Here is a 14,780-nt window from a genome sequence, read left to right on the forward strand (position 1 = left end):
TTTTTTTACTATTGATTTAATTTCATTGCTGGTAATCAATCTGCTCATATTTTCTATTTCTTCCTGATTCATTCCTGGGAGATTGTATGTTTCTAGAAATTTATCCATTTCTTCTACTTTGTCCATTTTATTAACCTATAATAATTTTTTGTAGTAATCTCTTATGATCCTTTATATTTGTATGGTGTCAGTTGTAACTTTTCTTCTTTCATTTCTGATTTCATTTACTTGGGACCATTCTTTTTCTTGAGGAGTATGGTTAAAAATGTATCCATTTTGTTTATCTGTTCAAAGAACCAGCCTTTAGTTTCATTGATTTTTTTCCTTTAGTCTCTATTACATTTGTTTCTACTCTGATCTTTACTGATGCTGAGCTCTTTAAGCTTTTGCATGACTGTAAAACTCTCTTTTTCAAATCTGAATGATAGCTTTGTCAGGTATTCTTGGTTGTAGATTTTTTCCTTTCATCCCTTTGAATATATAGTGCCTCTTTCTTCTGGCCTGTAAAGTTTCTGCTGAAAAGTTAGCTGGTAGTCTTATGGAAGCTCCCTTGTACATAATTAGTTCCTTTTCCCTTGCTCCTTTTCCAATTCTCTCCTTATCTTTAATTTTGCCACATTAATTATAACGTGCCTTGCTGTGGACATCTTTGAGTTCATCTTGTTTGGGACTCTCTGTGCCTCCTGGACCTGGATGTCTGCTTCCTTCCCCAGGTTAAGAAAGTTTTCATCTATTATTTCTTCAAATAAGCTATCTGCCCCCTTTTCTCTCTTCTTCTCTGAGACCCCTATAATACAAATGTTAGCCTTCTTGACAAGGTCCCAGAAGTCTCTCAAGCTTTCCTTATTTTTAAAAATTGTTTTTTCTGTTTAGCTCCAGTGATTTCTATTACTCTGTCTTCCAGTGTGCTGATCTGTTCTTCTGCATCATCTAACTTACTGTTAATTCCTTCTGGTGTATTTTTTATTTCAGTTACCTTATTTCAGTTCTGTTTGGTTCCTCTTTCTCTTTTCTAACTCTTTGCTAAAACTTCTCAGTGTTCGGTTTTTATTTTCCTGAGTTTGTTGAGCATCTTTATGATCATTACCTTTAACTCTTCATCAGGTAGATTACTTATCTCTATTTTGCATAGTTTTTCTGAGGTTTTTTCTTGTTCATTTGTCTGGGACATATTCCTCTGTCTCCTCATTTTGGCTAATTCTCTTTATTTATTTCTGTGTATTAGGTAGGTCAATTACATTTCCTGACCTTGAAGAAGTAGCCTTACATAGGAGACATCCTTTGAGGCCCAGTAGCACACTCCTCTCTGATCATCAGAACTGTATGCTGTATGGGCGCCCCCTTTGTGAGTTGCATGGTCTCTTCTGTTGTGATGAGGCTGACTACTGTGGGCCTGTGGGCATACTGGTAAATGTGATTGGCCTCTGGCCCAGTTGACTGCCAGACCCTGCCTCTTGGGGTGGCTGCCAACCTACTGGGGGTCTGAGTCTCCTATGTGGCTGCCTTCACAGTCTGGGGGTCCCAGAGTTGGTGCTAGCCTGCTGTTGGGTGGGTCCATGTCCAAGTGTGACTACCTGTGCTGCTGGGGGGACATCAATGCCAGCCCACTGGTGGGTGGGTAAGCTCCCAGCACTAATAGCCTAGCTGTAGGACTCCAAAATGGCCCTTGCCAGCATCAGTGTCCTTGTGGAAGAACAACCTTCCTCAAATGGCTGCCACCAGTGTCTATATCCCAGAGGTTGGGCTCCAATGACCTCTTGCCTCTCTGAGAGGCTCTACAAGAACAGTAGCCTTCCAAAAGTAAGCCCCATTGGCCTTCAAAGCTAAAAAAAATCTAGGGGTTCGTCTTCCTGGTACAAGACCCTAGGCCAGAGAGCCCAGTGTGGGGCTCAGACTTCTTTCTCCTTGAGGAGAGCCTCTGCGGTTGTAATCATTCTCCTGTTTGTGGGTTATTCACCTGGGTAAGTGACTATAACATGACCCTACCCCTCCTACTCATCTCGTTTTGGTTATTTCTTTATATTTTTAGTTGTGGAAAATCTTTTTCTGCTGGTCTTTAGATCATTCTCAAAGAGAGTTGCTCTGTAAATATTTATAATGTTGGTGTGTCTGTAGGAGGAGGTGAGCTAAGGGTCTTCCTAGTCCACCATCTTGGTCACAGTCTGCTGCCTCATGATTTCATAAAATGCCAAAAAGGACCCTCTGAAGGAAGATCTTCTCCTCAGTCCTTGGATGGGGAACCTGAAGCTCAGGGAGCTTAGTGTCCTATTTTGCCAAAGGTCCCTGGCAGAGGACACACTGGAAGCCTCCTCAATTCAATTTTTAAAACATTCTTGAAGTTGGCTTTCTTTGCTGTTGTAAGAACATGCTTGGAAATTACTATTAAATCATGCATGATCAATAAACTGGGTTCCAGGAATCTTAAGGTGTGCCTCAAGTTAATTACCATAGATAATTATGTTTTACCTTTGCTTGTTCATAAAATGTTAGATTGAGGAAGAAATGGAAAGGAATATTTGACTTGTGGTGTCTTAAAGTGCTCTGAGGATAATTAAAATCTTTAAATCACATACAGAATTAAGAGCAATAGCTCAGTCCTCTATAGAAAGGGAAAAATGTTTTTTTAAGAATCCCCTAAAGTTGACATTTCAAATCAGTTGGAAGAAAAGATGCATTATTCAATAATTTTCTTTAGGATAGGATGGAAATCTAAAAAAAAAAAAAAAAGCTGTCTCTGTATTCCACTTTACAGTAAAATATGGTCCAAGATACATTGATCAAGGATTTAAATTCTGAAAAAAGAAAGACATCATAGAAGTACCCTAAGTCCTCATGGGAATTTTTTCTAATACTAGAGTGTTAGTAAAAATACTCTAAATAACATTTTTAAAAGGTCAAAGCCAGAAAAGGAAAGATATTATATATTTTCTTAAAATTTATTTATTGTTTCCCTCTCTCTTTGCAAAACCCCCATCATAAATAGACAGGTAACAAATTACCAAGTAGGAAAAGTATTTACAATTCACAGACCATGAATTAATTTCCTAATATACAAATATAGAAATCAATAATAGCCCAACCTGATTAAAAGAAAGATGTAGAGGATATGAACAAAGTGATCACAGAAATAAACCTAACAGATTAGCAAAGATCAAAGATTTTCCTCACATGCTGTATTGGTAATGCTCTCAAGCATTGCTGGTGAGCATGTAAATCTATAAAGCTGCTTTTAAGTGTAATTTGACAGTATTTACCAAGCTTTAAAATTCTACTTCCAGGAGTTTATTCTAAAATATGCTTGCATATGTGTTAAATTACATGCATTAGATTATTCATTGTAGCATTGCTTGATAGAGCAAAAGACTGAAAATAAGTGCCCATCAGTATACTATTTAAATTATAGGACTTTCCTACAATGGCATACTCTGTAGACATTGAAAAGAAAAAGGTAGCATTATAGATATGAATATGGAGCAGTCTCTAAGATGTTGTTGTTGTTCAGTTGCTCAGTCATGTCTGACTGTTTGTGACCCCATGGACTGCAGCACGCCAGGCTTCACTGTCCATCACCATCTCCCAGAGCTTGCTCAGACTCATGTCCATTGAGTCAGTGATGCCATCCAACCATCTCATCCTCTGCCATCCCCTTCCCCTCCTGCCTTCAATCTTTCCTAGCATCAGGGTCTTTTCCAATGAGTAGGCTCTTTGCATCAGGTGGCCAAAGTATTGGAGTTTCAGCTTCAGCATCAGTCCTTCCAATAAATATTCAGGATTGATTTCCTTTAGGATTGACTGGTTTGATCTCCTCGCAGTCCAAGGGACTCTCAAGAGTCTTCTCCAACACCACAGTTCAAAAGCATCAATTCTTCAGCGCTCAGCCTTCTTTATAGTCCAACTCTCACATGCATACATGACTACTGGAAAATGTTAAATAAAAAAGGCAATGCAGTGTGTATGGTCTGCTACCACTTGTACTTAATGAAATACTTTCACTTAAATATATATTCTCCAAAAGGATTCACAAAATAATAATATTGATTTTCTTGAGGAGCTGAGGACAGGGCTGGAAGGGAGATTTACTTTTTATTGTATACTCTTTTGTAATTTTGAGTTGTATGACATGTCCGTGTATTACCTACTTTAAAAATAATTTTAAAAGGACATACCTCGCATATCTTAATAGCACATTTCATTTCTAAAGTCAGTGGAACTTGTAGGCTATGACCAGACACCTTTCATATTATTTGACCAGTAGACAAGAGGTCCTTAATGACAGAAAGCTATAAGGCTTGACTAGTCCCTTACTAGCTAAGGTAGTTAGTTACCTGTCTTATCTTGAGCATCAGCTTCTATCCTTTTCCCATTACCTGAGATAAAGGTATATTTGGCCTATTTGGTTGTATACTTAGAACTTGGGAGTTGCTTTGATTAGGCATGTAACACTGCAAGGGAGAGAATATCAGTTTTACCATCTGTTTGAATGTATTGGTTTGTTTCTTTCATGAACGCACACAAAAATACTCTCTCATAGTCTCCCCATTTAAAAATTATAACAATAATATTAACACATGCTTATTGTAGAAAATTTGGAAAATACAGAAAAATATTTAGAAGAAAATAAAAATTTCTTTACCACCTAGAAGTAATAATTTTTTTTCTTTAATCTATATCATGGATGCTTTCCTAACTGTCAAATAGTCTTCTGAAACTTTTTTGTTGTTGCACTGCACTGCATGCAGAATCTTAGTTCTCCAACCAGGGGTTGAACCTATGCCGGCTGCAGCGGAAGCGTGGAGTCCTTACCACAGGACCAACAGGGAATTCCCCACAGCATTTGTTTTTATTTTTTATTTAATTTATTTATTTTATTTTATTTTTAATTTTATTTTATTTTTAAACTTTACATAATTGTATTAGTTTTGCCAAATATCAAAATGAATCCGCCACAGGTATACATATGTTCCCCATCCTGAACCCTCCTCCCTCCTCCCTCCCCATACCATCCCTCTGGGTCGTCCCAGTGCACTAGCCCCAAGCATCCAGTATCGTGCATCGAACCTGGACTGGCAACTCGTTTCTTACATGATATTTTACATGTTTCAATGTCATTCTCCCAAATTTTCCCACCCTCTCCCTCTCCCACAGAGTCCATTAGACTGTTCTATACATCAGTGTCTCTTTTGCTGTCTCCTAGGCTAATTACTTTACAATATTGTATTGGTTTTGCCATACATCAACATGAATCCACCATGGGTGTACACATGTTCCCCATCCTGAACCCCCCCTCCTACCTCCCTCTGCATACCATCCCTCTGGGTCATCCCAGTGCATCAGTCCCGAGCATCCTGTATCATGCATTTGTTTTTAAAATGCCATATGGTATACTATTTTGTCATTTTCCCCCCACCTAGTCAATTTTAATGACCTTGAGGGTATTACTTATTTTTAATTGTGCTAAGTAAAAATAAGTCAGACAGAAAAAGACAAATGCTGTATGATCTCATATGTGGACTCTATTTTTTTTTAAAGTTTGTTGTGAAGTGAACACAGGTACAGAAAACCACACAAAATAAATGTATAGCTTAATGAGTCATCTTATGGCAAATAACTTTGTAACTACATCCCAAGTTACTAAAGAGAACTTTGCAAGCACTCCTCTCCCCACAACTCTCTCCAGGTTTTCCTCTCCAATCTAAGCCCTCTCATTCCCCTGAAATGAACACGTAGCCTGACTTTTATAGTTATCATTTTCTTTCTTTTTTAAAAAATTTATTTATTTACTTTTGACCGTTCTTGATCTTCATTGTGGCTCAGGCTTTTCTCTAGTCACAGTGAGCGAGGGCTACCCTCTAGTCGTGGTGTGCACACTTCCCATTGTGGTTCCTTCTCTTGTGGAACACAGGCTCTAGGGCACATGAGTTTCAGTAGCTGTGGTCCCCAGGCATAGGCTCAGTAGTAGCCACTGGCTCACAGGGAAGTCCCAAGAGCTCTTTCTTGATGTGATTGATACCTTCCCTGCTTTTATTTTAAAGAAAAAGGGAGATCTTCCCTCCTCCAACTTTTTTTTTTTTTTTTTGTAACTTTATTTATTTTTGGCTGTGCTGGGTCTTTGTCGTTGCTTGGGCTTGTCTCTAGTTGTGGAAAGTGGGGAATCCTATCTCTAGTCGCAGTGCATGGGCTTTATTTCGGTGGCCTCTCTTGGTTCAGACCACGGGCTCTAGAGCACAGGCTCAGTGGTTGTGAGACATGGACTTCGTTGCTTTTCACCATGTGGGATCCTCCTGGATCAGGGATCGAACCCCTGTCTTCTGCGTTGGCAGGCAAATGCTTTACCACTGAGCCATCAGGGAAACCCAGTAATCATCTTCTTTTTTTTATTAGCTATAATATCTTATTTTAAAAAATTTTAATATAAATTTATTTTAATTGGAGGCTAATTACTTTACAATATTGTATTGGTTTTGCCATACATTGACATGAATCCACCACAGGTGTACATGTATTCCCCATCCTGAATCCCCCTCCCACCTCCCTCCCTGTACCATCCCTCTGAGTCATCCCAGTGCACCAGCCCCGAGCACCCTGTATCATGCATCGAACCTGGACTGGTGATTCGTTTCACATATGATAATATACATGTTTCAGTGTCATTCTCCCAAATCATCCCATCCTTGCCCTCTCCCACAGAGTCCAAAAGACTACTCTATACATCTGTGTCTCTTTTGTTGCCTTGCATACAGGGTTATCATTACCATCTTTCTAAATTCCATATATATGTGTCAGTATATTGTATTGGTGTTTTTCTTTATGGCTTACTTCACTCTGTATAATAGGCTCCAGTTTCATCCACCTCATTAGAACTGATTCAAATGTATTCTTTTTAATGGTTGAGTAATACTCCATTGTGTATATGTACCACTGCTTTCTTATCCATTCGCCTGCTGATGGACATCTAGGTTGCTTCCATGTCCTGGCTATCATAAACAGTGCTGCAATGAACATTGGGGTACACGTGTCTCTTTCAATTCTGGTTTCCTTGGTGTGTATGCCCAGCAGTGGGATTGCTGTGTCATATGGCAGCTCTATTTCCAGTTTTTTAAGGAATCTCCACACTGTTCTCCATAGTGGCTATACTAGTTTGCATTCCCACCAACAGTGTAAGAGGATTCCATTTTCTCCACACCCTCTCCAGCATTTATTGTTTGTAGACTTTTGGATAGCAGTCATTCTGACTGGCATGAAATGGTACCTCATTGTGGTTTTGATTTGCATTTCTCTGATAATGAGAGATGTTGAACATCTTTTCATGTGTTTGTTAGCCATCTGTATGTCTTCTTTGGAGAAATGTCTGTTTATTTCTTTGACCCATTTTTTGATTGGGTTGTTTATTTTTCTGGAATTGAGCTGTAGGAATTGCTTGTATATTTTTGAGATTAATTCTTTGTCATTTGCTTTATTTGCTATTATTTTCTCCCATTCTGAAGGCTGTCTTTTCACCTTGCTTATAGTTTCCTTTGTTGTGCAAAAGCTTTTAATTTTAATTAGGTCCCATTTGTTTATTTTTGCTTTTATTTCCAATATTCTGGGAGGTGGGTCATAGAGGATCCTGCTGTGATGTATGTCAGAGATTGTTTTGCCTATGTTTTCCTCTAGGAGTTTTATAGTTTCTGGTCTTACATTTAGAGCTTTAATCCATTTGAGTTTATTTTTGTGTATGGTGTTAGAAAGTGTTCTAGTTTCATTCTTTTTTTTTTTTTCAGTCTCAGAATTCTTTTTATTTATCTCTAGGTTACAAATTTCTTTTATTTTTTTAATTTTATTTTATTTTTAAACTTTACATAATTGTATTAGTTTTGCCAAATATCAAAATGAATCCGCCACAGGTATACATGTGTTCCCCATCCTGAACCCTCCTCCTTCCTCCCTCCCCATACCATCCCTCTGGGTCATCCCAGTGCACTAGCCCCAAGCATCCAGTATCGTGCATCGAACCTGGACTGGCAACTCTTTTCTTACATGATATTTTACATGTTTCAATGTCATTCTCCCAAATCTTCCCACCCTCTCCCTCTCCCACAGAGTCCATAAGACTGTTCTATACATCAATGTCTCTTTTGCTGTCTCGTACACAGGGTTATTGTTACCATCTTTCTAAATTCCATATATATGCGTTAGTATACTGTATTGGTGTTTTTCTTTATGGCTTACTTCACTCTGTATAATAGGCTCCAGTTTCATCCACCTCATTAGAACTGATTCAAATTTATTCTTTTTAATGGCTGAGTAATACTCCATTGTGTATATGTACCCCAGCTTTCTTATCCATTCATCTGCTGATGGACATCTAGGTTGCTTCCATGTCCTGGCTATTATAAACAGTGCTATGATGAACATTGGGGTACATGAGTCTCTTTCCCTACTGTTTTCCTCAGTGTGTATGCCCAGCAGTGGGACAAGTGGTTGACCAGTTTTCCCAGCACCACTTGTTAAAGAGATTGCCTTTTCTCCACTGTATATTCTTGCCTCCTTTGCCAAATATAAGGTGTCCATAGGTGCGTGGATTTATCTCTGGGCTTTCTACTTTGTTCCATTGATCTATATTTCTGTCTTTCTGCCAGTACCATACTGTCTTGATGACTGGCTTTGTAGTAGAGCCTGAAGTCAGGCATGTTGATTCCTCCAGTTCCATTCTTCTTTCTCAAGATTGCTTTGGCTATTCGAGGTTTTTTGTGTTTCCATACAAACTGTGAAATTATTTTTTCTAGTTCTGTGAAAAATACCATTGGTAGCTTTATAGGGATTGCATTGAATCTATAGATTGCTTTGGGTAGTATACTCATTTTCATTATATTGAGTCTTCTGATCCATGAACACGGTATATTTCTCCATCTATTTGTGTCCTCTTTGATTTCTTTCACCAGTGTTTTATAGTTTTCTATATATAGGCCTTTGTTTCTTTAGGTAGATACATTCCTAAGTATTTCATTCTTTTCGTTGCAATGGTGAATGGAATTGTTTCCTTAATTTCTCTTTCTGTTTTCTCATTATTAGTGTATAGGAATGCAAGGGATTTCTGTGTGTTGATTTTATATCCTGCAACTTTACTATATTCATTGATTAGCTCTAGTAATTTTCTGGTGGAGTCTTTAGGGTTTTCTGTGTAGAGGATCATGTTATCTGCAAACAGTGAGAGTTTTACTTCTTCTTTTCCAATATGGATTTATTTCTTTTTCTGCTTTGATTGCTGTGGCCAAAACTTCCAAAACTATGCTGAATAGTAGTGGTGAGAGTGGGCACCCTTGTCTTGTTCCTGACTTTAGGGGAAATGCTTTCGATTTTTCATCACTGAGGATAATGTTAGCTGTGGGTTTGTCATATATAGCTTTTATTATGTTGAGGTATGTTCCTTCTATTCCTGCTTTCTGTTTTTTTTTTTTTTGTCATAAATTGATGTTGAATTTTGTCAAAGACTTTCTCTGCATCTATTGAGATAATCATATGGTTTTTATCTTTCAATTTGTTAATGTGTTGTATTATGTTGGTTGATTTGTGGATATTGAATAATCCTTGCTTCCCTGGGATAAAGCCCACTTGGTCATGATGTATGATCTTTTAATATGTTGTTGGATTCTGTTTGCTAGGAGTTTGTTAAGGATTTTTGCATCTATGTTCATCAGTGATATTGGCCTGTAGTTTTCTTTTTTTGTGGCATCTTTGTCTGGTTTTGGTATTAGGGTGATGGTGGCCTCATAGAATGAGTTTGGCAGTTTACCTTCCTCTGCAATTTTCTGGAAGAGTTTGAGTAGGATAGGTGTTAGCTTTTCTCTCAATTTTTGGTATAATTCAGCTGTGAAGCTATCTGGTCCTGGGCTTTTGTTTGCTGGAAGATTTCTGATTACAGTTTCAATTTCTGTGCTTGTGATGGGTCTGTTAAGATTTTCTATTTCTTCCTGGTTCAGTTTTGGAAAGTTCTACTTTTCTAAGAATTTGTCTGTTTCTTCCAAGTTGTCCATTTTATTTGCATATAGTTTCTGATAGTAGTCTCTTATGATCCTTTGTATTTCTATGTTGTCTGTTGTGATCTCTCCATTTTCATTTCTAATTTTTATGTGATTTTTCTCCGTTTGTTTCTTGGTGAGTCTGGCTAATGGTTTGTCAATTTTATTTATCTTCTGAAAGAACCAGCTTTTGGCTTTGTTGATTTTTGCTATGGCCTGTTTCTTTTGCATTTATTTCTGCCCTAATTTTTTAAGATTTCTTTCCTTCTACTAACCCTGGGGTTCTTAATTTCTTCCTTTTCTAGTTGCTTTAGGTGTAGAGTTGGGTTATTTATTTGATTTTTTTTTCTTGTTTCTTGAGGTATGCCTGTATTGCTATGAACCTTCCCCTTAGCACTGCTTTTAGTGTCCCATAGGTTTTGGGTTGTTGTGTTTTCATTTGTTTCTATACATATTTTGATTTCTTTTTGATTTCTTCTGTGATTTGTTGGTTATCCAGCAGCGTGTTGTTCAGCCTCCATATATTGGAATTTTTAATAGTTTTTCTCGGGACTCTACTTTTAAAAAAAAGGAAAAAAGAAGCTCATAGATACAGAGAACAGACAGGTGGTTATCAGAGGCAGGGGTTGGGGAGTAGGCTAAATGGGTGTAAGTAGTGAAAAGGTACAAACTTCCAGTTATGAAGTAAGTTCTGAGGACTTAATGTACATGGTGACTATAATTAATAATACTGTACAGGATATTTGAAAGGTACCAAGAAAGTGAATCTTAGGCTTTCTCATCACAGGAAAAAAAAATTTTTGTAACCATGCATGGTGCAGAAGGTTAACTAGATGTGGTGATCATTTTGCAACATTTACAAATATTAAATCATTATGTTGTACACATAAAGCTAATATGTTATATGTCAATTATATCTCAATACAAAAATAAATAAAATTAAGAAAAGACAGTTTGGTCTCTTAAAAAAAATCTATATAGTATGCCATTTTTATCATTTTTTCCCTTAATAAATAGTCATGACTATACTCATGTACTTTGTGCATGCCTTAATTATTCCTTTATGCTCCATTTCCTAGGAGTAAAATTCCTGCATCAAAGAGAATGAATGCTTTCAAGGCTGTTAGATGTGTTGCCAAATTTCTCTTTGGGAAGATGCTACTTATTTGTACTTCCCAAGTACACATGTGAATGGTGCACATCCATTTCTGTGCATCCCAGTTAATGGTGGGCATCACTGTTTAAAGCTGTTTTCCAATTTGAGAGGCTAATATGCTATTTTGCTTTAATATTCATTTTCTCTGATTACTTTCAAAGCTATCATTCCCCCCCCCCCCCCCCCCCCATTGGTGACTAGCCACTTCTTAAATATATTTTTTCATGTCTTCTGAATCATCTGGGGATTTTTTTTCCAAATAAGAGGTAGTATCAAATTTTAATATGCCCCTTCTCAGGTTTACTGGCCCTGTCTCTGCCCCTTTTTTCCCCAGAGATACCCAGGGAAGTATCTTGCCTGAGACAGCATAAGAAATCTCTTTCCACAGAGTTCCAGTGTATTATGATTGAGCAGTTGTGCAAATAAGAACATGACTTAGCATTGCTGGGAAACAATTTTTAGAAGCCCCTGTGGGTATGGAAGCAACCTTCTGCCTTTGAGAAGATCTAAGGGATAGAAAGGCTTTTTTTTTTTTTAAAGTAGACAAGATAAAAAGTGTATTGCTATGTTAGATGTTTTGAGCACCTGAGAAAAGAGGTGATGAATAAATACCAAGCTTTATATATTGCTGTTATCAATAGTGTGAGCCACACACTTTCTTGTTTGCCTTGTTTTTAATCATCTGCTTCTATTTCACATCAACCTTCTTCGTTGGCTTTTCAGATTGGACAAGTTGTCCTGGAAGAGAGTCTTCAGTTCTTTTTTTTTTTTTTTTTTAAGTCTTTACAGCATTTCTTCTGTTTCATGTTTTGGTTTTTTGACTGAGAGCCATGCAGGATCTTAGCTCCTTGACCAGGGATTGAAACCATGCCTCCTGGATTGGAAGGTGAAGTCCCAACCATTGGGCCGCCAAGGAAGTCCCAGCCTTAGATTCTTAAAATTAAACTTTAAATATAATTTAAAAATATATATTATTACCATGTAGTTTATTTCTCTGCTTTTCTCGTTTCCTGGTGAGACCTGTAAAATTTCAGGAAATGATCTGCTTTATGAGTAAAAGATGAATAAAACTGTTGTAGATTACTCCTTTTCATTTCCGTCTTCAAGTTTGGGTGAAATTAGTGGCTTAATAATGATACACGTCACTCAAAAATATTTATTTATTGAATGAAGGAATGAACTGCTACAGAAATAAATCCTAGATAAGAGATTAGTGTGTAACCTCGCTTTTTATTGTCTCTGTGTGTAGTCTTGGAAATGGATCCTTGCACCAGGCATTCTTTACATCTTTGAAAGGATCCTCAGATTTTACCGCTCTCAGCAGAAGGTTGTGATTACCAAGGTAAAGAATATGCACTTTCTTCTTGTTGTGCTAAGAGTTCTGTTCTTCCTGATTATAGAAATAAATTGCCATGTTGTCACCTTCACAGGAATAAAAAAGAACTTGAGGGCAATATATTTGAGTTCCTCTGGTGTTGGACAGAACTGGAGAGGTTTGGCAGAAATCATCAGCATGGGTCTATGTCAGAAGTTGCTAACAGGCAGTCTACACCATATCTCTGTAGCCTGTCAGACTCCTCTGTCCATGGGATTCACCAGGCAAGAATACTAGAGTGGGTAGCCATTCCCTTCTCCAACACTTTGGCCACCTGATATGGAGAGCCAACTCATTGGAAAAGACCCTGATGCTGGGAAAAGATTGAGGGCAGGAGGAGAAGGGGATGACAAAGGATGAGATGGTTGGATAGCATCACCGACTCAATGGACATGAGTTTGGACATGAGATGGTGAAGGACAGGGAATCCTGGCATGTCCATGGGGTTGCAAAATGTCAGACATGATTGAGCAAATGAACTAGAACAACAACAACAAGAATCTAGCCCACAGACGTATTTTGTTTGGCCCTTACACCAATTGTTTAGAAAGTCGAATTGGTCGCTAACATTTAGAAACCTGGATGGAGGCTTTCACATCAAAAAAATGTCATTTCTTGTTGGTTTTCCAGCTTATCCAGTTATAGCACAGGGAACTGTATTCAATATTTTGTAACAAGATAGAATGGAATTTAATCTGAAAAATAACTGAATCACTTTGCTGTATACCTGAAACTAACACAATATTGTAAATCAACTATGCTTCAATTTAAAACTGGCATTTATAGCCTCTCTTGAAGAATCAAGCAACTTGATAATGCTGAATCTCTGCTCCATAGTGCAACCATTGTCTGGAATTGGTAATTGCTGCCCTGTTCAGAAAGGAGTTCTGTTTGCAATTTACTGTCATCACCAGCCCTCCAGCTTTACTCATTTACTTTATCTGCTTGCCCCGTCACCATTTGAATTTGCCTCTTTTGGCCTCTGTGCTTCGTTCATAGGTTGTCATGCACCCATCCAAAGTTTTGGAATTGCAGATGCACAAGCATGGCTTCAGTATGGAAGTGGGACAGTATATTTTTGTTAATTGCCCCTCAATCTCTAGCCTGGAGCGGCATCCCTTTACCCTGACCTCTGCTCCAGAGGAAGACTTCTCCATTCATATCCGAGCAGTGGGGGACTGGACAGAAAATCTCATAAGGACTTTTGAACAGCAGTATTCGCCAGTTCCCAGGTAGGTCCTTAAGAGCAATAGAGACCCAGACCAGAACACAGCAGGCAGAAAAGAGAAAGTAATTCCTCACTGAACCTTAAGTCTAGTAAAAATGGTATATGATTAAAGTAAACAAGCAACAATGAGCCGTGGAGCAGTTATGCCTCTGGGAGGACGTTTGAGGTTGCAGGTAGAGGTGAGACTTCACTTTTGCCCATTGTCTTTTGCCTTCTGCCAGGATCCAGGTGGACGGGCCTTTTGGCACTGTCAGTGAGGATGTTTTCCAGTATGAAGTGGCTGTGTTGGTTGGAGCAGGAATTGGGGTTACCCCCTTTGCTTCTATCTTGAAATCCATCTGGTACAAATTTCAGCATACAGATCACAACCTCAAAACACAAAAGGTACACTCCTGAGTACCATTTTTCATCTGGTCTGAGCCTGACAGGTCCACAGTTTTCATGGGCTAAGCATTTTACAATTAGTAAGAGAGTAACCTCTCCCTGGAGTTACGAGAGTAAGTGATCACTTCTCCCAGCCAAGGCATCTGCTTCTGCAGACTTGCCATAAGAACCGGGTTTTCATCTCCAACTGGAGTTAAAAGCAACTTGAACTGAAGCTGATGTTTGAGCTCTTTCCATAAGGGAAGTTGTCAGGACTCTGGACATTAATGCCACTTGAGGTCAGCAGCTCTGTAGAAGTGATTTTTTCCAGGTCACTCTTAGACTTGATCAACAAATATAGTATATATGTGCATAATCATGTCACCATAGTGCACATTGTAAGAGGCACTTAATAAGGCTATATTCTCTTTTGCTGATTTCAGATCTATTTCTACTGGATCTGCAGGGAGATGGGTGCTTTTGCTTGGTTCAATGACCTATTGGCTTCCCTGGAACAGGAGATGGAGGAATTAGGCAAAGTGGGTTTTCTAAACTACCGTCTCTTCCTCACCGGATGGGACAGCAACTTTGTGAGTTCAAACAACACACTAATTCCCTAAGATGAAGGTAGATAAAACATAATGCATGCTGAGCAGAAAA

General features: G+C 38.3%; 1 protein-coding gene across 1 annotated transcript in view; it reads left to right on the forward strand.

Moving 5' to 3' along the window:
- Nucleotides 1-14,780, forward strand: part of NOX1 (NADPH oxidase 1) — a 36,025-nt gene that overhangs the window by 16,912 nt on the left and 4,333 nt on the right. The window contains exons 8-11 of the mRNA NM_001191340.1: nt 12,404-12,496; nt 13,529-13,761; nt 13,979-14,141; nt 14,564-14,710. Coding sequence (NP_001178269.1) covers nt 12,404-12,496; nt 13,529-13,761; nt 13,979-14,141; nt 14,564-14,710 — 636 coding nt within the window. The remainder of the gene's footprint in view (nt 1-12,403; nt 12,497-13,528; nt 13,762-13,978; nt 14,142-14,563; nt 14,711-14,780) is intronic.

Source organism: Bos taurus, chromosome X, assembly GCF_002263795.3.
Source record: "Bos taurus isolate L1 Dominette 01449 registration number 42190680 breed Hereford chromosome X, ARS-UCD2.0, whole genome shotgun sequence".
Lineage (NCBI taxonomy): Eukaryota > Metazoa > Chordata > Mammalia > Artiodactyla > Bovidae > Bos > Bos taurus.